Source organism: Camelus bactrianus, chromosome X (genome assembly GCF_048773025.1).
Source record: "Camelus bactrianus isolate YW-2024 breed Bactrian camel chromosome X, ASM4877302v1, whole genome shotgun sequence".
NCBI lineage: Eukaryota > Metazoa > Chordata > Mammalia > Artiodactyla > Camelidae > Camelus > Camelus bactrianus.
In genome coordinates, this window is record NC_133575.1 from 93406837 (window position 1) to 93434220 (window position 27384).

General features: G+C 49.0%; 2 protein-coding genes across 2 annotated transcripts; both read left to right on the plus strand.

Moving 5' to 3' along the window:
- Positions 1 to 445: 445 nt before the first annotated feature.
- LOC141576396 (uncharacterized) lies at positions 446 to 6940 on the plus strand. Its single transcript, XM_074359499.1, has 4 exons — positions 446 to 673; positions 840 to 1245; positions 2588 to 2633; positions 6178 to 6940. The coding sequence occupies exons 1-4, from the start codon at positions 577 to 579 to the stop codon at positions 6874 to 6876; spliced, it is 1248 nt and encodes a 415-aa protein (XP_074215600.1). The 5' UTR covers positions 446 to 576; the 3' UTR covers positions 6877 to 6940.
- A 13903-nt stretch (positions 6941 to 20843) lies between these two features.
- On the plus strand, positions 20844 to 27139 carry LOC141576419 (uncharacterized). The gene is made up of 4 exons (XM_074359668.1): positions 20844 to 21071; positions 21238 to 21643; positions 22973 to 23018; positions 26561 to 27139. The coding sequence occupies exons 1-4, from the start codon at positions 20975 to 20977 to the stop codon at positions 26948 to 26950; spliced, it is 939 nt and encodes a 312-aa protein (XP_074215769.1). The 5' UTR covers positions 20844 to 20974; the 3' UTR covers positions 26951 to 27139.
- The last annotated feature ends 245 nt before the right edge of the window (positions 27140 to 27384 follow it).

A 27384-nucleotide genomic window follows, 5' to 3' on the forward strand; every position in this document is an offset into this window, starting at 1 on the left:
GACGGATATGGAGGGCTGACTACGGGACCTGAGCATCAGTGGAAAATGGTGGCCGCTGGCGGTCCTGGAAGCAATAGCTGGCGGATACCAAGGATGGCCGTATTCGTGTGATTGCTATTCCCCGCTTACTACTGGCTGCTGGATATGGAGGGCTGGGCCGAGAGAGAGTCCCCAGACCCTTCTGCGAGGTAGGGTGAGGTGTCTCTCTAACCGCGCACAAATGGGCTGGCACAATGGAGCACAGCCCCTTCGTCTGGGAAGACGCCCCGCCAAGGGCGGAGCAGCCAGCTGGGTTGCAACTTGGGGCGCGAGTTCTGCTCTCACGCGTGCTCCCTGCCGGCGCCCTCCCGCCGAGCCCGCCCCTCCCTCCCCTAGGCCCCTAGACGGCCGAGCCTCTGCCGCATGCGCACTTGAGCCCACCCCACCCCAGCAGGCGGCGGGAAGCCCGCAGAGGGAGTCTAACCAGACTTCCTGACCAGCCGCCAGGGGAGCCCTGACGGTGCCGGGAGCCGAGGTCTCAGGAGATCGAGCGCAGCCTCCGCTGAAGCGCACAGCCTCCTGGACAGCACTTGCGACATGGAGCCTCCGCCCCAGAGCAGCCGCGATGCCGCTGCCGATGCGGCTGCCGGCTCCCTCAGCCCGGGGGTCGACGAGGAGCGGGAAGAGGCGCACGGTCAGTGGCGGTGCGGGCGCTGGTTTCAGCGGATTCCAGGAAACGCACTTTCCCTGAGAGGGGCGAGCCGCAGGGCCCCCCTCCGGCACCGCCTGTCCCCTCCTGTCCCCACAGGCCGGGCTCGCTGGACGGCCTGATCTTTCTCTTTGGGTTTCCTCCCTCGCAGAAGCGCAGCCCGCGGAGAGCTCGGCTCCCGGAGAGGGGGGAGAGGAGCAGCCGGCGCAGTGCGACCCTGAGCAAGGAGCGGCCGCGGAAGGGAAGGAGGCAGGAGACGAAGGAGAAGGAAAGGAAGGCGGCGATGCTGGCGCAGCAGCCGCTGGTCCCGCGGACGGCGGAAGCCGCGAGGCGGTCGCCGAGGTTGCGGCCGAGGCGGGGGCTGAGGAGGTTGACGAGGCGGGCGCCAGCGGCGGCGAGGGCGGAGAGCAGGGCGGGGAGCAGCAGCCCCCGGAGGCCGCCGTCGAGGCTCTCGTAGTCGTGCCGCGGCGGGTGCCCGGCGCCGCGTTCACGCCGTTGCAGGTGCAGGAGCTGGAGGGCATTTTCCAGCACACTCCGTACCTCAGCCCACACGTGCGGTAAGCGGGCGGCCGGGGTGGCGCCGGGTCCCGGCAAGCGGGCGGGGCGGGGCGGGCGCTGAGGTGCGGCGGGGCGGGCGCTGAGGTGCGGCGGCGCGGGCGGCTCGCGGCGGGCGGCGTGCGGCGCGCTCACGGGGCTCTCTCCTCCGCGCGGGGCGGTAGAGCCCCCGGAGCCTGGCGGCTGTCGGGACCCCACGGCCCTCGGGTCCTAGGGTGGGGGTCCGGGCTGTGCCCCGCGGGAATGCGGGTGAGTATTTCTGTGCGGCATTTCAACAAATCATGCGCGGAAACTTTGTCGGCTGCCGGTTAACAGAAATAATGTTCTGTTAGAACCAAGGCAGAGATAAAGGTGAGAAGCTTGAGGTGGGGGAAATCAAGATAGGATCCTACCTTTATTTCAAATTTTGATAAATCTGTTCATCATGGATAACTTTTGCGTTGCTTTGTATATTCAAAACACTGCGTTTGAAAATCATTTCTCTTTAAAAAATTATTTTGATTGTTTTTATTATTTTTTGTTTCTTTTTTGGTGGGAGTACTTAGGTTTACTTATTTATATGTTTATTTGTGGTGGCAGTGCTGGGGATTGGACCGAGGACCCCGTGCATGCTAAGCACGCGCTTTACCACTGGGCTCTCTACCGCCCCCCCCCCCCCCGAAAAGTACTTATCTTGATTAGTGATTTTTCTCCATCCCCTCAAATTTTACTCTTGAGAAGAAACTGTCTCTAAAGCAAGTCTCAAGCTACATATTACAGAGTAGTATACTAGGTCGGCACTAGGGGTGTTGCTGATAAAGTGAAAACAACAACAACAACAACAACAACAACAACAACAACAACACCAACACCAACAAACAACACCTCAGCCAGAGAGTGAAGAGCAGTTTGCGCTGTCCGTTCGAACCTACTAGGATGTACCCCAACCTGTTCATCACTGATAGATCGATCGATTGATTTATTGGGCAAGCTATTTCAAGGCTTTAATTTAAACCATAAAATGGGCAAGAGCAATGTAAAAGAGGCAAAGGAAGTTCGTAAAGATATTTCCGCCGAGATTTTTATTCATTTTGATGTTGGTAACACGAAAAGTGTAAAGTAGAATTTCATGTGTTTCTGGAACTGTGCCTCTTTTAGCCATGAGAGTTGGCTTTCGTTAAACGATTTGTCAATTTAATTTCATTGTAAATTCTGAAGAAGTGTGTTTACCTACTCCAGAAATTTGTTCACAAAATAAATCACCGACACTTTAGAGGAAAAAATTTGTAAAGGATGAAATAACATCCTATATTTAATTTCATCCACAGCTCCAAATACTAAACGTTTCTGATTGTCTCCCCACAGCCAGGATCTTGCAAGACGCATGGGAGTGACTGAAGCTCAACTGAAGGTCAGTAAAAACCTGAAAAAACCCAACTTGTAGGGCAGCCATTGTAAAGCCCGCTTCGTGAATTGGACACCTTGTCCTAGACATCTCCCATTGGTTTTTTTGTTTGTTTGTTTGTTTGTTTGTTTTTGTTGTTGGTTTGTTTGTTTTTTTGTCGTTGTTGCCTTTTCCATGATTGGGAAATAAGGTTTGAACTTTGGGGTCTTGGCCTTTGGTAAATGGGATAAGTTAACCCCAACTTTTGGACATTGCCTATTATCAGAGGGACAGGCTTTCCCAAAAGAAGAAAAAATATTCCCGGACTATGCTATTCCTTGTATACAAAGGTATATACATGTACATGTCGACATATATATACCTTTGTATAAACTATACCTATATAACCATATATGTCACCGAGTTACAACCACACACACGCACAGAGTTCAACTCCTTCAAACACCGGTATCCTTTAGGTAACACTTTTGTGTGGCGTCACACTGGGGTTAATCAGAAGTGGAAATTCTTCAGTTAATACACGGAAGAGCCCAGTTATACTAAATTATTTAAAACCAAGCAGAAGCTCTTTGCAGAAGGGGTGAATTTATAAGTATTTACCCACTGGAGTGAGGAGAAAAAGGAACCCCCCCCCCACAGCCCCATGGGTCAGAGGCCCTCTCCTGCCGCTGTTTCTAAGTGTGTGGTAAAGCAGTGTAGACAGTGGCAGCCCTGAATCTTAATTTTCTGGAATTCTTTGATGTGCCAGCCTGAAAGCATTGCTAACGTAATAGGTTGGGCATCACGGTGGAGGTGGGAGGGTGAGTTGCAGCGTTTGAAATATGTGTAAAAGTGAAACAAACTAAACCAACAATTTCCAACAGAGTTCCACTGACTTAAGGAAGGTGGAAGTTAAGCACGAATTATACAGAGCGGAAATGATTATACAAGAGTGGAACGTATGCCAGGGAGGTATCTCACACAGTCAAAGTTTTGAGACTACCAGATGCATTCGTGAATATTCTCTTGAGGAATTTCTAACACTTGAGGTCTCTTGTTTCTCTTTGTGGTGCTGTTATGAAGAGATGGGTTGCATGGAATTGTTGATGGTGGGGGATGGCTCTTAGTTCAGAGCTCATCTGGGGGGAGGGAGGAGGTAATTAGGTATATTTATTTAATTTCTTTTTGATGGAAGTACTGGAGATTGAAGCCAGGACATCGTGCATGCTAAGCATGTGCTGAACCACTCGAGCTACACAACCCCACCCCACCCCTCACCGCAGGCCAGGCTGGAGTCTTACATTTGATAGTTTGAAATAGTTTTTCTCTTGCTCAGTCAGTGATGACCAATTTGTGGGTCAATGGATCAGGAGTGATTATCCGAGACCATAGAAAAGCCTAAGTTTTATCAAAGAAGGATTTGGTGGGGGGAAGCAAAAGAAAAGAAAGAGAGAAGAAGAAAAATGAGGATGGGATTATTAGCTTTGCTGCAGGGAGCGTGTGTGAGGGCTGCGATGGCCCTGGGCTGCAGAGCTGGTGGCGGGGAGTCTGGAAAGCAGTGCTGGCCCCCTAAAGCCACGGGCTGGGCTCACAGTCAGCTCTGGCCAGGGCTTGGGAGGCCCAGGCCTCTGCTTTCTCAAGCAGGCAAAGGGTGCTCAGAGGAAAAGAAAAACTGAAGTTTCGGTGACTTGCTTTTCCTGGGTTTGCGTCGTGGTCTCTTAATGGGGTTCTGAGGGGAAAAGGAGCCACAAGAAACAAATGAGGAAACAGAGAGACTGTTGTCATCTGTTGCCAAACTCTACAGCATGAATGTCCCGAAGAAAAATTTCCCACTTCTGTTGACTTGTAATTGACAGACAGCCCTCTATTAGTTGAAGGTGTACAGCATGATGATGTGACTTACATGTTCATGAAATGATTACCACAGTAAGTTTCATCAACATCCTTCATCTCATATAGATACAGAAGTAAAGAAAAAAAGTTTTTCCTTGCGATGAGAACTCTGAGGACTTAGTCTCTGAACAACTTTCCTATATACTCTGGAGCAGTATGAATTATATTTTCATCCCCAGTGCTGATTTTTCTTATAACCTGAAACTTGTAACTTTTGACCACCTTCATCCAGTTCCCCCTCCCCGATCCCCTGCCTCTGATAACTGCAAATTTGATCTCTTTTTGTATGAGTTTGAGGGGTTTTTTTTATTCCACGTGGAAGTGAGATCACACAGTATTTGTTATTCTGTGTCTGACAGAAGAAAAATTTAATGGCCGCCCCCACCCCGCCACATTTTGCAAATACAGTAAGACTTGTTTTATGAAACCAGTATTGGAAAAATGGAAGTAGTACCAGCCTGTACCTCAGTTCAGGCTGCTTTGCGTTTTGCTTATGCAGATGTGACCACTGGCACACCTGATCCCCCTAAAATGGACGTAAGTCCATTAACTGGGATGCTAAGGGAAGAGTGGCGTCCACGGGACAGGTTTTATTTTCAGTTGTTCATAGTTGGCAGATATTTAGGGAGGAGCCATTTGGTGACTCTTCACCCACGTGGTTGTCGACCGTCTTCCTAAAACACAGGTTGCACCTTCTTATGTGAAGCATAAGGGACGGGCTGGGGATCTCCTGGCGGAGTAGCAGGGACTAGAGGGCCCAGCCATGCCGGGCAGCAGAGGCCGCGGTCCGCGGTCCGCGGTCCTGCACCTGCAGCCAGAGCAGAGTGAGCTGACCTGGTCCCGAGCGCAGGAAAGTCTGGAGGGTGGGGCAGGGTGCAGAGTGCGGAACTGCCCAGGGCGACCATGGTGTGCCTCTTAGCCCCAAACTCTTGGCTGGCAAAGACTTTAAGAGTTGTAGTAAATTTGGGCTGAGTTGCTCTAAACGTTCATTATTCCTAAAGTCTAATGTGAAAGGCAGTGTCCGGGGCTTCAGCTACCAAGGTGTGCCAGCGAGACAAGCCGCAATCTCCCTGGACCCCCATGACCAAGACCCCCTCACAAACCATCTCCATCTTTTGAGCCATCAAGAGGTTTCAGAGGATGAATGACCCTTCAGTCATCTTTGAGGACAGCTTTTATTTAAAAGTCCAACACACTCTTATTGATTATTTACTGTACACAGAGGGTGGGCTTTTCGAAATGGGAGTTGTTCCCCTCTGCGTCACTTTAAAGGCGGCCACGTTTTCCTGTGCCGTCCACAGCCAAGGTGACACGAGCCTAGTGTGTAGGGGTGAGTGGCAGCTTGGCAGCTGATGGTCAGTTGTCAGGACGCAGACCTACCAGGCCCAGTAATCGCAGCAGGGACCCAGTGCGGTTCGACAACTCCAGCTGCATCTGAGTGGGGGGAGTGATAGTGAAGGTGGGAGGAGGGAGACTAAGCTATAAATCAAGCCAGAGCCTGGCAGGTAGTCATTGCTCAGTAAGGGTGAGCTGAAGGGCGGGCCTTGCTGGTAACTGTCCTGAGAGGTTTGAGAAGAAGCAAATAGCTTCTGCTGGTGCAATTCAATGCGTTTTTTTTTCATGTCTGACATTAAATGGTGAATGTGCTAAAGCAATTCCCTTTTCTCTCTGATTGAAGGTTTGGTTTAAGAACAGAAGGGCCAAGTGGAGGAGACATCAGAGGGCATTAAGGTTGAGAAGCGAGCGCCCCGTGCTCCTGGCTTCCCCTGTCGTCGCAGGCTTGGGGGGACCCTGCGGTGACATGCTTTTTCGGGAGCAGCATTGCATGTGCGTTCCTGTGGAGCCACTGCCGCTGGGGCCGTTTCTGGGGCCGCCCGTGCCGCCCGTGCCAGCCCTGCAGCCCCTGCCGCCCGTGCCGCCCGTGCCGCCCCTGCCAGCCCTGCAGCCCCTGCCGCCCGTGCCGCCCCTGCCAGCCCTGCAGCCCCTGCCGCCCCTGCCACCCCTGCCAGCCCTGCAGCCCCTGCCGCCCGTGCCACCTGGGCCACCCATGCCGCCCCTGCCGCCCCTGCCAGCCCTGCAGCCCCTGCCGCCCGTGTCACCTGGGCCACCCATGCCGCCCGTGCCGCCGGTGCAGCCCTTCCCTCCCTTCCCGCCCTTCCCGCCTGAGTTCTTGCCTCCTGTGTCCTGGCGTTTTCCACCTCTTCGTCCCTGTGGCTGCCCTCAGGGGGGTGGCTTGGTCCCCTCCCATCGGTGTTGCTTCTGTAGTCCCAGTGTCCTCAGGAATGGTCTCTGTGACAGGGGTTTTCAAAACGCCTCTGAGCCGGATTCCCCTTCTGCCTGCCTCCCCGCCAGGAACAGCTCACCAGACGCCTGCTAAGTGTGTTAAATACAAGTACATTCACTGACCCACTGTTTTAGGGCTCATATCTGTAGTTTCAATAAAGTTGTGAATTCTCTGCATATAGTTTCGTGTGTCACGTGGGCTTAGTAAGTTTGATGGAAATTGCTAAGCCAATGCCATTCAAAGCAATTGTCAAGGAGGCCTCCGTTCATGCAGTAATAGGCCTGAGTCTGCATGGGAAGGCCACACGCATCTCAGAAGTTCCCCAGGTGCCCATGGGGGCTTTCCACAGACCCACCGGTTCTCCTCCACCCTCTCCCCCAACACCCCATCCTCCCCCCACCCTGCCACACTAGGACCACACAGACGTGCAAGTCGGGGTGGAGAACAGCGTGTTTCAGGGCAGGCCCGAGCCCCACTCCTGGTGCTGAGCTCAGGTACACGGACTCCCCTTGGAGGAGGCTTCCTAAGAGGCTACTCACAGGGCTTTCTGGAGAAGAGGGAGCTGGGGGTTCATCTCCCAGTTCTGTTCCCGCCTTCCCTTTTGTGGAGGGGAAGCGGGGATAGAAACCACTCCAGAGGGAGGGAGGGTCCTGCCTCTGCAGGGCTAACTCAGAGGAGACTCCCTCTTGGCCAGTGTGAGGCGCTTCTCCCTTCCCCTCCCGCAGCCCGGACGTGGACTGCACATCATTGCCCCCTGCCCAGCTCAGGGCAGAGGATCAGGCCTTGCAATGTATTTTGGCACCTTCAGCATCCTTGAGAGACCCGGTTCCAGCTAATTCCACACTGAAAGGAAACCTCTTGGTTCAGTGCTGCCTGAGCAAGGAAGGGATGGTCCCTGAGCAATGACCAGGATAATCACTTCATTTAAAAGAAGCAGGTAGACCTTGCCTTTGTTCATGCTGCCTTCTTTGAACGGAACTGTCAGGTAGAAAACACACACACACACACACACACACACACACACAGACATATGACAGACACAGTATGACCCCTATATCACGTGTATATGATATAAAGGCAAAGCTACCCAGTCAATACCCGGAACACTATCAGAATTGTTTTGTGTTATTAAAGTAACCTCTTTGTGAAATATATCTAATGGCCTGTTGTCCTTGCCTTCAGTTATTTCAAGTTCAATGCTGAGAAACAACACGGCTTTCTGTCCATCTTGGACTTGGGGAGGCAGAGGGGCTCCTGTGGAACTGAGGCAGTGTGCCTGTTGCCTGGCCGGTTTATGTACAGTGGCATGCACAAGTCTTCTGGATGGCAGCACGACCCCAGCCTGGGGAAGCGTTTTGCTGATGGACCCAAAACTGTTCCCACGGTGACCTCAGTTTTCAGGCAGTAGCTCTGCAGAGAATGTTTAGAACCTAGGCTTCCGAGATGTTCTCTAGCCAAGGTCGGAATCACCTCCTTCTTAAACGGCAGCAGTGGTTCCAGCGTCTTGTCTCCGGATGAGGAATGTATAACCTCCCTTTGAAGATTCCCCAGCCCAGCAAAGTCGCCAGCTTCACAGGTGGGCCATCACTCTTGGTCACATTGTACCCTCAGTCCTGAGACGTGAATGGCCTCGGCCATCAGCTGTGGAGGCCTCTGCCCTGGCTCCCAACACCACTCCTATAGTTCTCACTCAAGGTGTCACTCTCAAGGGAGATCCAGGCACCATCTTGCTTCTGATCCAGGACACTTCTGTGTAAATGACAATTTTTGAAACCACTTATTGGTATAGTCCTTGGTGAAGGCCTTGCTCTTCTTTGTGCATTTTAACAGTGTCAGACACTACACGGAAACTGGCTATTTTATTTGCTTATTTTATTTGGGTGGGACATTGGCATCTTTATGTTGACTGACCTTGTCAAGAAATGTAGCATTCCCTCCCCCCCACTTAGTTTCCTTGAGATATAATCGTCATACCGCGCTGTATAAGTTTAAGATGTACAGCGTAATGGTTTTACTTATACATCGCTGAATTATTAGCACAAGTTTAGTGAACATCCATCATCTCATATAGACACATAATGAAATACATAGGAAAATCTTTTGTGTGTGGTGAGAACGCTTAGGATTTACTCTCTTAGTAAGTTTCATGTATAGCATACAGCAGTGTTATATTTATCATGTTCTGCATTATGTCCCCAGTACTTACCTAGAACTGGAAGTTTATACCTTTTGACTCTCCTCATTCAGTGCCCCCGCCTCCACCACAAATCTGATCTCTGTTTCTATGAGTTTCTTTGTTTGCTTGTTTTTTAACACCTTTATTGTGGTGTGATTGCTGTACAGTAAACTACACATATCTGTTGGTTTTTGAAGTCTAATTGACCCACAACGCTCTGTTAGTTTCTGTTGCACAACATAGTCATTTGGTATTTCCACACATTTCAAAATGATTGCCATGGTAAATGTAGTTATGATGTGTCACCATCCAAACACATAACATAGGTATTGATTATATTCCCCGTGCTGTACACTTCATACCTGTGACTCACGTACTTTGCAAGTGGAGGTTTGTACCTCTGAATTTCCCTCACCTGTTCCTTTCCTCCTGCCACTCTCCTTCCCTCTGGCAACCACATGTTTGTTCTCTGTGTCTGTTAATTCTGCTTCTGTTTTGTTATGATTGTTCCTTCGTTTTGTTTTTCAGATTCCACATACAAGTGAAATCATACAGTATTTACCTTTCTCTGTCTGAGTTATGTCACTTAACGTAATACCCTCTAGGTCCATCCACATAGTCACACGTGGCAAGATTTCATTCTTTTTCATGCCTGAATAATATTCCATTGTATGTATATATACACCAGTGTTTCTTTATCTATTCATCTATTGATGGACACTTAAGTTGCTTCCATGTCTTGGCTATTGTAAATAATGCTGCAATGAACATATGGGTGCTTATATATTTTCTAATCAGTGTTTTTGTTTTCTTGGGATAAATACCCAGGAGTGGATCATACGGTAGTTGTATTTTCAGTTTTTTGAAAAGCCTCCATACTGTTTTTCCACAGCCGTTGCACCAATTTACATTCCCACCAACAGTGCGTGAGGATTACTTTTTCTCCATAGCCTCACCGACAGTTGTTGTTTGTCGTCTTGTTGATAATAGCCATCATAACAGGTGTGAGATGATGTCTCATTGTATCTTTCATTTGCATTTTCCTGATTATTAGTGCTATTGAGCATCTTATCATGTACCTGTTGGCTATTTGTAAATCTTCTTTGGAAAAATGTCTATTCAGATCCTCTGCCCACTTTTAAATCAAGTTGTTTGTTTCTTTGGTGTTGAGCTGTAGGAATTCTTTGTGTATTTTGGATCTTATCCCTTTATCAGATATGTTATTTGTAAATATCTTCTCCCATTCAGGGGGTGGCCTTTTCATCTGTTGATGTTTTCCTTCACTGTGAAAAAAACTTTTTAGTTTGATTAGTCCCATTAGTTTATTTTTGCTTTTGTTTCCTTCGCCTGAGGAGACATATCCGAAAAACATTACTAAGCGTGATGTGAAAGAGAGTACTGCCTAAATCTTCTTCCAGAACTTTTATGGTTTCAGGTGTTACACTTAAGTCTTGAATATACTTTGCTTTATTGTTATTTTATTTATTTATTTTTAGGGGGGAGTTAATTGGGTTTGCTTTCTGTCTCTATGGATTTGCCTACTCTGGATATTTAATACTCACGGAATCGTACAATGCGTGACCTCTTGTGCCGGCTTCATTCCCTTAGCGTAATGTTTTTGAGGTTCATCCACGTTGTAGTAGATATTAGACCTTCATTTCTTTTTTTCTCTGTGCTATTATATGTTAAGATTCCTATGCGACAAAAGAACTGAAGGGGCCCTGGGGATTTACAACTTTGCAGATGGGAAAAAAGTCAATAAGATATCTAAGTTTAAAACAAAACCAAATCATTCTAAAAGGAAGAGAAGAAAGTGCTTTCAAATCCCAGATTTCTCTTACCAAGTCAATAAATTAGACTTGATATCATAATCACTAAAGTAAAGGGAATACTATAGATGTATAAGTTTTCATTTTCTGACAACATAACACATATCACTTAAAACATTTTATTAGTTTTGTTGAAGTATAGTTGATTTATCATGTTGTGTTAGTTTCTGGTGTACAGCATTCCGATCCAGTTATACATATACATGTATATTTTCTTTTTCATATCCTTTTGCATTCTAGGTTATTATAAGACATTGGCATAGTTCCCTGTGCTATACAGTAGGTAGGACCTCGTGAAGACACATCGCTCTAAAGAAAAGAAATATTCCCTACACCCAGCAAATTAGGGTCAAGCGGTAATCACCTGGACCTTTACATAAAGCGCCTTCAGTGAGTCAGAGAACAGTAAAGTCAAGACCTTTTACGAAATAGCCCACGTGAAATAGATACTACTATGTTCATTCCACAGATGAGCAAATTGAGGTTCAGGTGTGTAAAGCCCTTTACTCAAATCAGTAGGGGAGCAGAAAAACCAGGGGTAAAATTGCATGCTTGCCTCTGCATTTCGTGGGCACGGGGGTTGGAGACGAGGAACTTTTGGGTTTTACTGTGTATTATCAAAACTTCAAAACTAAGATGCACTGATGAATTCATTATGTAATTTAAAAGTTAAATCTGCTTCTAGAACACACTTTATTAGACAAAGGGCCACCAAGCAAATCTAAGCTATCATTATATGAGTTGCCAAAACCGATTTGGACAGGCGGCTGATTGAACTCATTTACAGGATTTAATCCTCCAACAAGTATCTATGTGGCCGATTTCTGTTAGAAATTAAGGTGATAGTGTCATTGCTCCTAATAAGCTGCAATCTCTTTCTATATATAGAATAATGTTACACGATCCTTTCTGGTGTAATAGAAGTAAGCCGAAGATCACCTCTGTAAATTGGTTCTATGTTGTTTTCCTCTTCACAGCAGGCCAGGATCCGTTAGCTCAAACGTACCTGTACAGTTGTTTTCAACATAGCCCCAGTAAGCAGCCATTTAGCCATTTAGAGACTGCCTGTTCTGCATATCCCAAGAAACTGCACTCAACATCTGCTAGCCATAGTGAAGATAAATTCTTGAGTTCTAAAAGCTGCTGCTGCATTTCAGAGTTCTCTGACCCAAAGACTCCTTGCACTGTGTGGCTATGACATCATGTAGACTTACAAGGCCCTTCTCCGGCCTCTCTCTCCACTGGGATTTTCCCTCGTCCCCTCCTCTTCTGGGAAGTGGCCCCCATGCCATAGCCTTTGGGAGGTCTCGTGCTGTCAAGGACTTCCCTGCATGCAAACCTGTCAAGTCAACACCCAAATGAAGCTCATTGTGTTCTTCTGCCACGTCACAGTCATATCTATTTCCTTGATCAGCCCTAAAATTCCTCTAACTTACTACAAGTGCTGATGAGGAAAGGGGAGGATTTTGGAGACGATCAAGAAACTGATACGGGGTCCACCCAGTCAGCAGGACAGTCAATTGGCAAAATGATCTTGGTTGGGACTCAAAATTGGGAAGTGCCTCTGTATCAGTTTGGCATTTCATCTCTCTGTGTTGTGTTATAGAAAAGGTGAATCCAAATGGAGACACCATTGCTAAGAGAGCTCTCTAAATGGAGGAGGGAGGCCATTGAGGAAGTGTGATTTATGCATGTCTCAGGCTGGATGGAATCTGAACTTTGACCACTTAGTATCTTAATGCAGGGATCCAGAACATCTGCCCAACGTTCAAGAAGCTCAGGATTCTTATTGAACCCTTACCCTAAGCAACTCGTGACGGCCCATCCATGAAGGACAAGTATTTCCTTTCTTGCGTCACAGTCAATCATAATTCTTGCCAGACAACTTTAACAACCTCGTAGCTTTTGCCTTTGTAAGCCCTTGACTAGTTTCTCCCCCAGAACACTCTTTCAGTTACACCCGAATCTGGGTCCCCCGAACTGCAATTCCTAAGGCCTCCGCTAAACTCTTGTTATTGCAGCAGTCTGCGTTTGTTGGTGGAGAATTACACTCCACATTTTTCGTGGTCTCACCCTGTGCTTCATTAACCTGGCCAAGTGGCAGTGCCACTGTTTGAGTGAAAGCACGGCGTCGGAAGTAACTTGAGTCAGAGGTATCAGGCTGCTCTGGGAAGGAGGTCAGCCTGCCTGGCTGGTTCCCCCACTAGGCAGGTGCTAGACATTGTAAGGCCTGTGGGCCTAAGTGGAAGAAAGAGAGCAGTGCAAGCCTCTGGACTGAGGGTGGACTAACCCTGAGCTGATAATGGGCCGCAGTGGGAGGGGCTTCCCACGGCCAGGCTAATGATTAACGGTACCGAAGGGGAGCAGAATTTGCCCCCCGCCAAATATGTCTCTTTGGTATAAAGGTTATCTTCAGCTGGTAATTTTTAAGAAACAGCAGACACAGGAGAAGCTCTGAAAACTGAGTAGGAGTTACCCTGCTGTAAGAGACATTTACATTTACAGAGGAAATCTCCATTTGAAAGGGCATCTCGCTCTCCATGTTCAGTAGAGGGGGATACCGAAATCACTAGAAACGCTTATCAGTGGAGAAAGCACCCAACTGAAATCTGCCTAACAACCATACCTCTGTGCTTTTCCTGAAACACCTCCCATAGCTGCCTCCCCCCAGGTTCTTCTTTACTTTTTAGCCTGAGATGATATTTCAGGAGGTGACTTGGGCCGTTTCACAGAGTTATTCCGTTTCCCTGGGTCTTTCCCCTGTACACAGGATGTACACAGGTTGCTAAACTTCTGTTTGTTCTTCCCTTAATCTTTGATTGCAAGGGTGGGGCATCACAGCTAAGAACCTAGAAGGGTAGAGGGAAAATTATTCTTCCTCTCTGACAGTCCTGAGAGTCAAGAGGACGTCCTCGTCCCTGTGGGCTGCTATGGCAGGTAAAGTAGCCCACAAGGCAGAGATGGCAGGCCGAGGCCAGAGTCCTAAGCATACTTGGAGGCGTCCCCTTTGTAAATAGCCACCCTGCCTGTGCTGCTGTCACGCTTGCATTTGCTATTGGAAACGGTGTCATTCTAATCCCTCCCCAGAGCAATATTGAGACCCCAACCCTTGGGCTGAGCTGGCTAAGGTGACCTGAAGTGACTAAAAGCAGACAAGTGGATATTCCTGCCCCTCCCAGGAAGGAGGTGGCCGTCCTACTGCACAGGTGCTTCAGACCACCAGATGTGTTGGGCCTGACTATATAGAACGGATCTGCGGGGGAGTAAGCTCCACATAATGGGGGCTGAAGGTAAACAATTGGCTGCCATAGTACACTTAGGAAAAATGGCGTCCCTATTAAGGGATCGCTCACAAATAGTGTGGAAGGTGAGAATTATCCCCAGAGGATGCTTTACCCTGGCCCACATCACATGTGTCTTCTTGATGTGGATTGTTTCGGGTGGACGGCTGCCCAGCCTAGGGAAGGCCTCATAATTATCCAGGCGGAATCAGTGCAAAATGTTAGCGAGGCCTTTTCTCCCACTCTGTGCTTCATGTTTGCTCTCCATCTTGGTATATAGGTCCTTCTGCTGCATGAATATGTAGTCTAAAAAACCAGTGTAATAGAGCTCATTTTGGAGGGATCCAAGAGTACCAGTGATCAAATCCGCATAACCAAAAAGTAAACTCAAAGCAGGCTGAGGTACAGGCTGGTACTAGTTCCATTTTTCCAATACTGGTTTCGTAAAACAGCTCTTACTGTATGTGCAAACTATGGTGTAGGGGAGGGACAGCCATTATGTATTTCTTCGATCAGACAGAGAATGACAAATATTGTGTGATCTCACTTACATGTGGAATTAAAACAAAAACCCTCAAACTCATAGAAAAAGAGATCAGAATTGTGGTTATCAGAGGCAGGGGATGGGGGGAGGGGGACCTGGATGAAGGTGGTCAAAAGTTACAAACTTCAGGTTATAATCTGAAAAATCAGTACTAGGGATGACAAGTATGAGTAACACTGCTTGACTGTATATAGGAAACTTGCTAAGAGACTAAATCCTCACAGTTCTCATCACAAGGAAAAAACTTTTCCTGCAGCCCGGTTCCATCACTGCCCTCACGCACGCTCTCTGCAGTAAAGCTGCATAATCCCATCCTCATTTTTCTTTCTCTCTTACCTTCTTTTTCTCTTCTTTTTATCCCCAAACACTCCTTTGATACAACTTAGGCTTTTCTGTGGTCTCAGATAATCACTCCTGATCCACTGACCCACAAATTAGTCATCACTGACTGAGCAAGAGAAAAACTACTTGAAATGAACCACAGGTAAGACTCCAGCCTGAACTAAGAGCCTGGGTTCAATCCCCAGTGCCTCCACTAAATAAATCAATAAATCAACTTTCCCCTCTCCAAAAAGAAACATAAAGAATGTCATGTCAGGTTTCCCTGTGAAGGATGCCCTCAGAGAATGAGGCTGCAGGGAGCAGCCCTTTGGGGCTCAGCTCCCGGCTGCCTGAGGGAAAGACGTCCTTAGGGAGGTGCCAGGTTCCTGCTTCACCGCCTGGAGCCTTGAACAGCAGGGGTTCCACAAGCTTGCTGGTCCTAAAGGCCGAATCTCTCAGGCCGAATTTAAAGGAAAATCATGGAATTTTCCCCTTCATGCCTGGTTCCAGCAAAAGGATGCATTATCCCAGTGTCTGGGCTGGCATTTAGTGTGCAGATGATTCGGCTTCTGGAACAAACCTGAAGAGCCCATGGTGTCCCGAGACAGGACAGTGAAGGCAAAGACGGAATCACTTTCACTGCCACAGACAACCGCCAGCAGTGGTAGATATCCGGGGCTGTCTTTAATTTCCTCCTCCCCTTTCTAAGGCTGGGATTAGCTATGCAAACACCGCCCCCTCCCAGTTGTCCTCTTACTTCATCAGTGTAGACACAGATAAAGTTATATGCTTAAAAAAACAAAAAACAAAAAACAAAAAACAAAAAACCAAGTGTAAAGAATCACTTTTGAGGCAGTCAGGGAATTCTGAATACAGGTGCCTGGGTGATGATGCCAAGGGGTTATTATTACCATTCAGGTAAGTCTACCTTTTCTAGAAAGTGCATACACATAAAGATGTAGGGATAAAAAGCCGCGTTGTCTTGAGTTTCTTTTAAATTATCACAGTAAGAAGAGGAGAGTGAGTGGGGAGGCGAGGAGGATAAAAGGAGAAGAGACGGGACAAAGGAGAGAGGGAGGAAAAAACAGGATAGATGAAACAAGTTGGCGAAATCCTGATAAACATTGAATCTGGACGATGATTTCTGTGGGGATTCGCTACTGTATTTTCTCTACCTTTGTGTTGGTTTAAAAATTTCCTGATAAATGGTATTTAAAAAAATATAAAGTCAAATCCCTTAACACAAATTACAATGATAAAAATCACCCCTTATGTTTCTCATCAGTTGAATTCAATAATCTTTCCATATTCCCTTCTAGCTTCACAAGAATTCTGTGAATAGCAAGACATAGAAACAACCTAAGTGTCCACGGGTACGTGAATGGATAAAGATGTGGCATACATCTCCAGTGGGACATTGCTCACCCACGAGAAAGAAGGAAATCCTGTCATTTGCCACAACATGGATGCATCTAGCGGACATTATGCTAAGTGAAGTCTAGACATCGCGAAACTAAAACTTTTTTTTAAAAAAGAAAAGGTATTCTGTGAGATGATTATCTTTACTTTAGCTAATAGTAGTAGTACTAATATTCACCCTCTTTTACAGTCGGGAAACTGAACCTCAGAGAGATATGAGGCTTGCTCAGTGTCACATGACAAGAACATGGGGCCAAAGTTGTTGCGGTGAGGAGGGAACTAGGAGAACAGTGCTGTGCGCTGAAACCAGATCAGGTGTTCCAGCCCCGAAGCCTGGCTTCTTTACTCAAAACCCAGGTCTTCTGTATTTTGGCCGGAGGGAATTAGTGTCCTCATGTACCACCTTGATTATCTGATGAAAAGTGCACACACTTTTAAAATTACAGTGTGTACAGACTTCACATTCAAGTTCAAAAAGACTCATGATCTTCCTGATGCCCAGTCAGAGCCTCCAGTCCGGACAGTGTGCCCCACCCCAACAACGGCAACAAACTGAGCCCAGTGCCATGTTAGAGACTCACCCCCGCTACTCCACAGCCTAAGACACTGCTCTTATGGTCACTGCCCCCGCCAAAGCCATTACAGTTATCCATGCCAGAATGCTGGCATTCCGTCTCACTCCTTCCATAATTTTGGCACAAATCCACCTTTTAAGCTTTATTTCTCACCCACTACAGTGTGATCTTCAGGCTCTCCCTCTGGGTCCCTCTCAAGGTCACACTTTAAATGCCTGGCCACTTGGCTGTGCTGGTGTTCTCCGAGACAAGCTTGCACGCGCCCCTCCTGGGGCTCCTAAAGCGACCTTTTTTTTTTTTTTTTTTTTTAAAGTATAGGGAAGATGCCCCTCTTTTAACTGGGATTCCCCGCACAACCAGCTCAGCACCTGCCAGCACCTGATCCATCCATGAGGTGTAGAGAAGACGCTATTACCCACGAAAACCCAAACCTTCTTCTAAGCAGGTTGCTAAGAACAAAGTGTCTTCAAAGCTTTGAATCCTGGCTCACTCCCTGTGTGCTGTGTAACCTTAGGGAAGTCACCGAACCTCTCTGAGCCTCAATTTCCTCGGTTAGGAACTAAAGAGAATGATGCCCTCTCTTCAGGGGACAGCTGTAACATGGACTAGGCATGCACATGGTGTCACCTGCACGAGCAAGCAAAGCTATGTGCCAGTCCACAGACCCACTTGTAAAATAATGCCATTTGCAGCAACATGGATGGACCTAGAGATAGTCATTCTACGTGAAGTAAGCCAGAAAGAGAAAAAGATACCGTATGATGTCATTCATATGTGGAATCTGAAACAGAAGACACAAATGAACTGACAGTCTGTACCTTGTTCCCCAGGCCCAGTAACTGCGATGAACTGAACCAAGAGCCAGTCCAGAGACGCCCCTCCTATAAACACACCGTGAAACACTACTTTTATTAAGACACTCCCCTTGCACAAAACTCTTACGGTTTTCCATGATCCCAAATGCACACATTCTTACTCCTTCCATAAATTCGACCCAAACTCAACGTTTAAAAGTTATTTCCCTCACACAATACACAGTTCTCTTCAGGGTCTCCGTCCAGCTCCCTCTCCAGGTCACTTCACATGCATTCATTCTCCTGCCCACCCTGTTTGGGTTGGGGCTCCCTGAGACAAGCTTTAGACAGGGTCACCCCTGGGGCTGCTCATACTACCTCCTTGAAGTGCAGTAACACGCGCAGCGTGCTTGGCATTCACCAAAATTTGTCTCATTCTGTGAGGTGTAAGGGGAACCCCTCCTTGCCCTCCCCCTAAAGAAGTCAAATCTGCATGAAGAGAGCCTGAGGTTCTGCTTAGACTGCTAAGGCTGCTAAGAACAACGTCTCTTCAAAGGTTTGGATTCTGGCCCACTTCCACTGAGCTGCGTAACCTGAGGAAAATCACCGAACCTCTCCATTTCCTCGGTTAGGACCTAAGGAGAATGATGCCCCCTCTTCAGGGGACGGCTGTCATATTGATTAGCCGAGCCCTGGGGCACAGTGAGCACCCACATGGTGTCACCAGCACGAGCAAGCGCAGCTATGTGCCAGGCCGCAGACTCTCATACCCACTCAGGAGCAGGGGCTGCATGCTGTGTCCAGCGTCCTCAGTCACAGCGGAGGTCCTTGTGCAGACTGACCCCACTCAGTCCCGACCCCTTAGCTCCGGCATCAGTGAGAGTTATGTGAGCCCTCACCAGGGGCCTTACTTGTATCACTTCATGTGCGTTTCACAGTATGGAAGGGCAGGTACCATCACGAGCCCCGTTCTACACATGTGGCACCTGAGGCACAGACAGGTCAGCCCACTTGCCCAGGGTCACGGAGCAAGTAAGAAGTGCGCCTGGGCAGTCTGCCTCCATACTGTGGGTCCTTCTGCTCCCGGGTGGGCCTAGCTGCGCCCCAGATTGTGAGAACCTGCAGCACAGTGGCCAGGTGGGCCTTCCCAGCCCTCCCCGCATTGCTGCACTGCACATGCAGCAGCCAACATCAGCTCATTGCCTGAAGCACGTATAAACACAGAAAGACGTGGTAGGGACATTCTTGTCACAAGAAGACATCCTCTCTTTGCTGCCAAAACTCAGATGATAGCCATCTTTATCTCCTCTCATGGGCCCTCATGAGAAATAATTACTAAAACGATGGAAGTAGGAAATGGGAGGCAACACAGTATGGTCGCTGAGAAAGATTAAAAAAATCAAACTCAGTTAATCCTCGCAGCAACCCCATGGGTTAGGTACTGTTGTTATCTCAGGTCTGCAGATAAGGAAACTAAGGCTAAGCGGCAACAAGCAACCCAGGTTAGCCAGGGAGCGAGTGGAGAGAAAGCAAGGTTTCTGGTGTCAGTAGTCTGGCTCCAGGAAGAGCTAGTCTGAGACGGTAACATCTGGGTCAAAGTCGGACAGAGGCTGTCGCATTTCAATCTCTTATCACCTTTTGGAGAGTGAAATTGGTCAACCAAACACTTTAACTTTTTTCTTAGTCGTTCTCTGGGCGCATGAGGCAGGGAGTATTTATCTATTAGGCACAGTATGTGAGGTGACTAGGGTCCGTGATACATTTGGGGCCCATGAAAATAGTTTAATTTCTGATATAAAACAGAGTTTATGAGAAGGGTGTTCCCGCAGGTGAAAATAGGATATTTCACCTACATTGTCAAGTATAGGGTCCGTTGTTAGAAGCTGGTCTTAATGTTCAGAATATTCACATATCTTGGAGCATCCACAAAACACTCGTTGAAGGAAGAATCTCAGGCCCCTCAGTCTGGCCTGGCTCTGTGTATTTGACAATAAATAAAATTTACTTACTCCTCAGCAAGAGCTCAGGAGGGTCTATCTAGACAAACGGAGGTTTAGAGGAAAAGGGGAGGAGGCAGCAGCAGGAAAGGGGGGAATTCCACCAGGTCCACAGCACCCGCTCAGCACAGGGAACAAGTCGACTTCTGAAGAGGGTCTGTAGCCAGAGGCACAGCCGAAGTTACGTTATGCACAGTCAGAACCAGGAGCCAAGAGCCCTTGCAGTTTAGGCGTTCTCGGATGACCTAAGCACTGTGCGGGTTTTCAACTCCTGCAATCTGATGTGGATTCAGTACTAAAAATCTATACAGGCCCTGGACTGTCTCCAGGGAAGTGCTTGCTTGGTTGCCTACCGCCCGTTCCCCCCACTCCCCTTCCCCCCACCCCGACCGCCGCTGATAACCGCCGCCCCCCCAACTGCCCCCCCCACCGCCCCGCCTCCAACCCCCCCGGCCCCGCCCCCACCTGTCCCGTAGTGCGTATGAGCACCGGGTGTTCCTGGAGACCTCAGGAATATGGCAAACTGCGGCCTCATTGCAAACACTCAGAGCAAGCAAACTCCTGGCTAGTAACACATTTGACCCGTGTACAACACAGCTTTGAACTGTGCGGGTCCACTTACACGCGGTTTTTCCCAATTATTACACAGGCGGCCATCCATATCCGCGGGTTCTGTCCTGACGGATATGGAGGGCTGACTACGGGACCTGAGCATCAGTGGAAAATGGTGGCCGCTGGCGGTCCTGGAAGCAATAGCTGGCGGATACCAAGGATGGCCGTATTCGTGTGATTGCTATTCCCCGCTTACTACTGGCTGCTGGATATGGAGGGCTGGGCCGAGAGAGAGTCCCCAGACCCTTCTGCGAGGTAGGGTGAGGTGTCTCTCTAACCGCGCACAAATGGGCTGGCACAATGGAGCACAGCCCCTTCGTCTGGGAAGACGCCCCGCCAAGGGCGGAGCAGCCAGCTGGGTTGCAACTTGGGGCGCGAGTTCTGCTCTCACGCGTGCTCCCTGCCGGCGCCCTCCCGCCGAGCCCGCCCCTCCCTCCCCTAGGCCCCTAGACGGCCGAGCCTCTGCCGCATGCGCACTTGAGCCCACCCCACCCCAGCAGGCGGCGGGAAGCCCGCAGAGGGAGTCTAACCAGACTTCCTGACCAGCCGCCAGGGGAGCCCTGACGGTGCCGGGAGCCGAGGTCTCAGGAGATCGAGCGCAGCCTCCGCTGAAGCGCACAGCCTCCTGGACAGCACTTGCGACATGGAGCCTCCGCCCCAGAGCAGCCGCGATGCCGCTGCCGATGCGGCTGCCGGCTCCCTCAGCCCGGGGGTCGACGAGGAGCGGGAAGAGGCGCACGGTCAGTGGCGGTGCGGGCGCTGGTTTCAGCGGATTCCAGGAAACGCACTTTCCCTGAGAGGGGCGAGCCGCAGGGCCCCCCTCCGGCACCGCCTGTCCCCTCCTGTCCCCACAGGCCGGGCTCGCTGGACGGCCTGATCTTTCTCTTTGGGTTTCCTCCCTCGCAGAAGCGCAGCCCGCGGAGAGCTCGGCTCCCGGAGAGGGGGGAGAGGAGCAGCCGGCGCAGTGCGACCCTGAGCAAGGAGCGGCCGCGGAAGGGAAGGAGGCAGGAGACGAAGGAGAAGGAAAGGAAGGCGGCGATGCTGGCGCAGCAGCCGCTGGTCCCGCGGACGGCGGAAGCCGCGAGGCGGTCGCCGAGGTTGCGGCCGAGGCGGGGGCTGAGGAGGTTGACGAGGCGGGCGCCAGCGGCGGCGAGGGCGGAGAGCAGGGCGGGGAGCAGCAGCCCCCGGAGGCCGCCGTCGAGGCTCTCGTAGTCGTGCCGCGGCGGGTGCCCGGCGCCGCGTTCACGCCGTTGCAGGTGCAGGAGCTGGAGGGCATTTTCCAGCACACTCCGTACCTCAGCCCACACGTGCGGTAAGCGGGCGGCCGGGGTGGCGCCGGGTCCCGGCAAGCGGGCGGGGCGGGGCGGGCGCTGAGGTGCGGCGGGGCGGGCGCTGAGGTGCGGCGGCGCGGGCGGCTCGCGGCGGGCGGCGTGCGGCGCGCTCACGGGGCTCTCTCCTCCGCGCGGGGCGGTAGAGCCCCCGGAGCCTGGCGGCTGTCGGGACCCCACGGCCCTCGGGTCCTAGGGTGGGGGTCCGGGCTGTGCCCCGCGGGAATGCGGGTGAGTATTTCTGTGCGGCATTTCAACAAATCATGCGCGGAAACTTTGTCGGCTGCCGGTTAACAGAAATAATGTTCTGTTAGAACCAAGGCAGAGATAAAGGTGAGAAGCTTGAGGTGGGGGAAATCAAGATAGGATCCTACCTTTATTTCAAATTTTGATAAATCTGTTCATCATGGATAACTTTTGCGTTGCTTTGTATATTCAAAACACTGCGTTTGAAAATCATTTCTCTTTAAAAAATTATTTTGATTGTTTTTATTATTTTTTGTTTCTTTTTTGGTGGGAGTACTTAGGTTTACTTATTTATATGTTTATTTGTGGTGGCAGTGCTGGGGATTGGACCGAGGACCCCGTGCATGCTAAGCACGCGCTTTACCACTGGGCTCTCTACCGCCCCCCCCCCCCCGAAAAGTACTTATCTTGATTAGTGATTTTTCTCCATCCCCTCAAATTTTACTCTTGAGAAGAAACTGTCTCTAAAGCAAGTCTCAAGCTACATATTACAGAGTAGTATACTAGGTCGGCACTAGGGGTGTTGCTGATAAAGTGAAAACAACAACAACAACAACAACAACAACAACAACAACAACAAACAACACCTCAGCCAGAGAGTGAAGAGCAGTTTGCGCTGTCCGTTCGAACCTACTAGGATGTACCCCAACCTGTTCATCACTGATAGATCGATCGATTGATTTATTAGGCAAGCTATTTCAAGGCTTTAATTTAAACCATAAAATGGGCAAGAGCAATGTAAAAGAGGCAAAGGAAGTTCGTAAAGATATTTCCGCCGAGATTTTTATTCATTTTGATGTTGGTAACACGAAAAGTGTAAAGTAGAATTTCATGTGTTTCTGGAACTGTGCCTCTTTTAGCCATGAGAGTTGGCTTTCGTTAAACGATTTGTCAATTTAATTTCATTGTAAATTCTGAAGAAGTGTGTTTACCTACTCCAGAAATTTGTTCACAAAATAAATCACCGACACTTTAGAGGAAAAAATTTGTAAAGGATGAAATAACATCCTATATTTAATTTCATCCACAGCTCCAAATACTAAACGTTTCTGATTGTCTCCCCACAGCCAGGATCTTGCAAGACGCATGGGAGTGACTGAAGCTCAACTGAAGGTCAGTAAAAACCTGAAAAAACCCAACTTGTAGGGCAGCCATTGTAAAGCCCGCTTCGTGAATTGGACACCTTGTCCTAGACATCTCCCATTGGTTTTTTTTTTGTTTGTTTGTTTGTTTGTTTTTGTTGTTGGTTTGTTTGTTTTTTTGTCGTTGTTGCCTTTTCCATGATTGGGAAATAAGGTTTGAACTTTGGGGTCTTGGCCTTTGGTAAATGGGATAAGTTAACCCCAACTTTTGGACATTGCCTATTATCAGAGGGACAGGCTTTCCCAAAAGAAGAAAAAATATTCCCGGACTATGCTATTCCTTGTATACAAAGGTATATACATGTACATGTCGACATATATATACCTTTGTATAAACTATACCTATATAACCATATATGTCACCGAGTTACAACCACACACACGCACAGAGTTCAACTCCTTCAAACACCGGTATCCTTTAGGTAACACTTTTGTGTGGCGTCACACTGGGGTTAATCAGAAGTGGAAATTCTTCAGTTAATACACGGAAGAGCCCAGTTATACTAAATTATTTAAAACCAAGCAGAAGCTCTTTGCAGAAGGGGTGAATTTATAAGTATTTACCCACTGGAGTGAGGAGAAAAAGGAACCCCCCCCCCACAGCCCCATGGGTCAGAGGCCCTCTCCTGCCGCTGTTTCTAAGTGTGTGGTAAAGCAGTGTAGACAGTGGCAGCCCTGAATCTTAATTTTCTGGAATTCTTTGATGTGCCAGCCTGAAAGCATTGCTAACGTAATAGGTTGGGCATCACGGTGGAGGTGGGAGGGTGAGTTGCAGCGTTTGAAATATGTGTAAAAGTGAAACAAACTAAACCAACAATTTCCAACAGAGTTCCACTGACTTAAGGAAGGTGGAAGTTAAGCACGAATTATACAGAGCGGAAATGATTATACAAGAGTGGAACGTATGCCAGGGAGGTATCTCACACAGTCAAAGTTTTGAGACTACCAGATGCATTCGTGAATATTCTCTTGAGGAATTTCTAACACTTGAGGTCTCTTGTTTCTCTTTGTGGTGCTGTTATGAAGAGATGGGTTGCATGGAATTGTTGATGGTGGGGGATGGCTCTTAGTTCAGAGCTCATCTGGGGGTAGGGAGGAGGTAATTAGGTATATTTATTTAATTTCTTTTTGATGGAAGTACTGGAGATTGAAGCCAGGACATCGTGCATGCTAAGCATGTGCTGAACCACTCGAGTTACACAACCCCACCCCACCCCTCACCGCAGGCCAGGCTGGAGTCTTACATTTGATAGTTTGAAATAGTTTTTCTCTTGCTCAGTCAGTGATGACCAATTTGTGGGTCAATGGATCAGGAGTGATTATCCGAGACCATAGAAAAGCCTAAGTTTTATCAAAGAAGGATTTGGTGGGGGGAAGCAAAAGAAAAGAAAGAGAGAAGAAGAAAAATGAGGATGGGATTATTAGCTTTGCTGCAGGGAGCGTGTGTGAGGGCTGCGATGGCCCTGGGCTGCAGAGCTGGTGGCGGGGAGTCTGGAAAGCAGTGCTGGCCCCCTAAAGCCACGGGCTGGGCTCACAGTCAGCTCTGGCCAGGGCTTGGGAGGCCCAGGCCTCTGCTTTCTCAAGCAGGCAAAGGGTGCTCAGAGGAAAAGAAAAACTGAAGTTTCGGTGACTTGCTTTTCCTGGGTTTGCGTCGTGGTCTCTTAATGGGGTTCTGAGGGGAAAAGGAGCCACAAGAAACAAATGAGGAAACAGAGAGACTGTTGTCATCTGTTGCCAAACTCTACAGCATGAATGTCCCGAAGAAAAATTTCCCACTTCTGTTGACTTGTAATTGACAGACAGCCCTCTATTAGTTGAAGGTGTACAGCATGATGATGTGACTTACATGTTCATGAAATGATTACCACAGTAAGTTTCATCAACATCCTTCATCTCATATAGATACAGAAGTAAAGAAAAAAAGTTTTTCCTTGCGATGAGAACTCTGAGGACTTAGTCTCTGAACAACTTTCCTATATACTCTGGAGCAGTATGAATTATATTTTCATCCCCAGTGCTGATTTTTCTTATAACCTGAAACTTGTAACTTTTGACCACCTTCATCCAGTTCCCCCTCCCCGATCCCCTGCCTCTGATAACTGCAAATTTGATCTCTTTTTGTATGAGTTTGAGGGGTTTTTTTTATTCCACGGGGAAGTGAGATCACACAGTATTTGTTATTCTGTGTCTGACAGAAGAAAAATTTAATGGCCGCCCCCACCCCGCCACATTTTGCAAATACAGTAAGACTTGTTTTATGAAACCAGTATTGGAAAAATGGAAGTAGTACCAGCCTGTACCTCAGTTCAGGCTGCTTTGCGTTTTGCTTATGCAGATGTGACCACTGGCACACCTGATCCCCCTAAAATGGACGTAAGTCCATTAACTGGGATGCTAAGGGAAGAGTGGCGTCCACGGGACAGGTTTTATTTTCAGTTGTTCATAGTTGGCAGATATTTAGGGAGGAGCCATTTGGTGACTCTTCACCCACGTGGTTGTCGACCGTCTTCCTAAAACACAGGTTGCACCTTCTTATGTGAAGCATAAGGGACGGGCTGGGGATCTCCTGGCGGAGTAGCAGGGACTAGAGGGCCCAGCCATGCCGGGCAGCAGAGGCCGCGGTCCGCGGTCCGCGGTCCTGCACCTGCAGCCAGAGCAGAGTGAGCTGACCTGGTCCCGAGCGCAGGAAAGTCTGGAGGGTGGGGCAGGGTGCAGAGTGCGGAACTGCCCAGGGCGACCATGGTGTGCCTCTTAGCCCCAAACTCTTGGCTGGCAAAGACTTTAAGAGTTGTAGTAAATTTGGGCTGAGTTGCTCTAAACGTTCATTATTCCTAAAGTCTAATGTGAAAGGCAGTGTCCGGGGCTTCAGCTACCAAGGTGTGCCAGCGAGACAAGCCGCAATCTCCCTGGACCCCCATGACCAAGACCCCCTCACAAACCATCTCCATCTTTTGAGCCATCAAGAGGTTTCAGAGGATGAATGACCCTTCAGTCATCTTTGAGGACAGCTTTTATTTAAAAGTCCAACACACTCTTATTGATTATTTACTGTACACAGAGGGTGGGCTTTTCGAAATGGGAGTTGTTCCCCTCTGCGTCACTTTAAAGGCGGCCACGTTTTCCTGTGCCGTCCACAGCCAAGGTGACACGAGCCTAGTGTGTAGGGGTGAGTGGCAGCTTGGCAGCTGATGGTCAGTTGTCAGGACGCAGACCTACCAGGCCCAGTAATCGCAGCAGGGACCCAGTGCGGTTCGACAACTCCAGCTGCATCTGAGTGGGGGGAGTGATAGTGAAGGTGGGAGGAGGGAGACTAAGCTATAAATCAAGCCAGAGCCTGGCAGGTAGTCATTGCTCAGTAAGGGTGAGCTGAAGGGCGGGCCTTGCTGGTAACTGTCCTGAGAGGTTTGAGAAGAAGCAAATAGCTTCTGCTGGTGCAATTCAATGCGTTTTTTTTCATGTCTGACATTAAATGGTGAATGTGCTAAAGCAATTCCCTTTTCTCTCTGATTGAAGGTTTGGTTTAAGAACAGAAGGGCCAAGTGGAGGAGACATCAGAGGGCATTAATTTTCAGAAACATGAGCCCCATGCTCCTGGCTTCCCCTGTCGTCGTAGGCTTGGGGGGACCCTACGGTGCCATGCTTTTTCGGGAGCCGCTTTGGATGTGCGTTCCTGTGGAGCCACTGATGCTGGGGTCGTTCCTGTCGCTGCCCCTGCTGCCTGTGCCGCCCTTGAGGCTTCTGCCAGCCGTCCAGCCCTTCCCTCCCCTCCTGCTTTTCCAGCCCATCAGGCCCTTCCTGCCTCAGTTCTTACCTCCTGTGTCCTGGCATTTTCCACCTCTTTGTCCCTGTGGCTGCCCTCCCGGTGGGTGGCTTAGTCCCCTCCCATCGGTGCTGCTTCTGTAGTCCCAGTGTCCTCAGGAATGGTCTCTGTGACAGGGGTTTTCAAAATGCCTCTGAGCCGGATTCCCCTTCTGCCTGCCTCCCCACTAGTAACAGCTCACCAGACGCCTGCTAAGTGTGTTAAATACAAGTACATTCACTGACCCACTGTTTTAGGGCTCATATCTGTAGTTTCAATAAAGTTGTGAATTCTCTGCATATAGTTTCGTGTGTTACGTGGGCTTAGTAAGTTTGATGGAAATTGCTAAGCCAATGCCATTCAAAGCAAATGTCAAGGAGGCCTCCGTTCATGCAGTAATAGGCCTGAGTCTGCATGGGAAGGCCACACGCATCTCAGAAGTTCCCCAGGTGCCCATGGGGGCTTTCCACAGACCCACCGGTTCTCCTCCACCCTCTCCCCCAATACCCCATCCTCCCCCCACCCTGCCACACTAGGA

Coding starts and splice junctions, on each gene's coding strand:
- LOC141576396 (XM_074359499.1), top strand. CDS start 577: ATGGAGCCTCCGCCCCAGAGCAGCCGCGATGCCGCTGCCGATGCGGCT. Junction 1,246..2,587: donor TACCTCAGCCCACACGTGCG/GTAAGCGGGCGG, acceptor GTCTCCCCACAG/CCAGGATCTTGCAAGACGCA. Junction 2,634..6,177: donor TGACTGAAGCTCAACTGAAG/GTCAGTAAAAAC, acceptor CTCTGATTGAAG/GTTTGGTTTAAGAACAGAAG.
- LOC141576419 (XM_074359668.1), top strand. CDS start 20,975: ATGGAGCCTCCGCCCCAGAGCAGCCGCGATGCCGCTGCCGATGCGGCT. Junction 21,072..21,237: donor GGAGCGGGAAGAGGCGCACG/GTCAGTGGCGGT, acceptor CCTCCCTCGCAG/AAGCGCAGCCCGCGGAGAGC. Junction 23,019..26,560: donor TGACTGAAGCTCAACTGAAG/GTCAGTAAAAAC, acceptor CTCTGATTGAAG/GTTTGGTTTAAGAACAGAAG.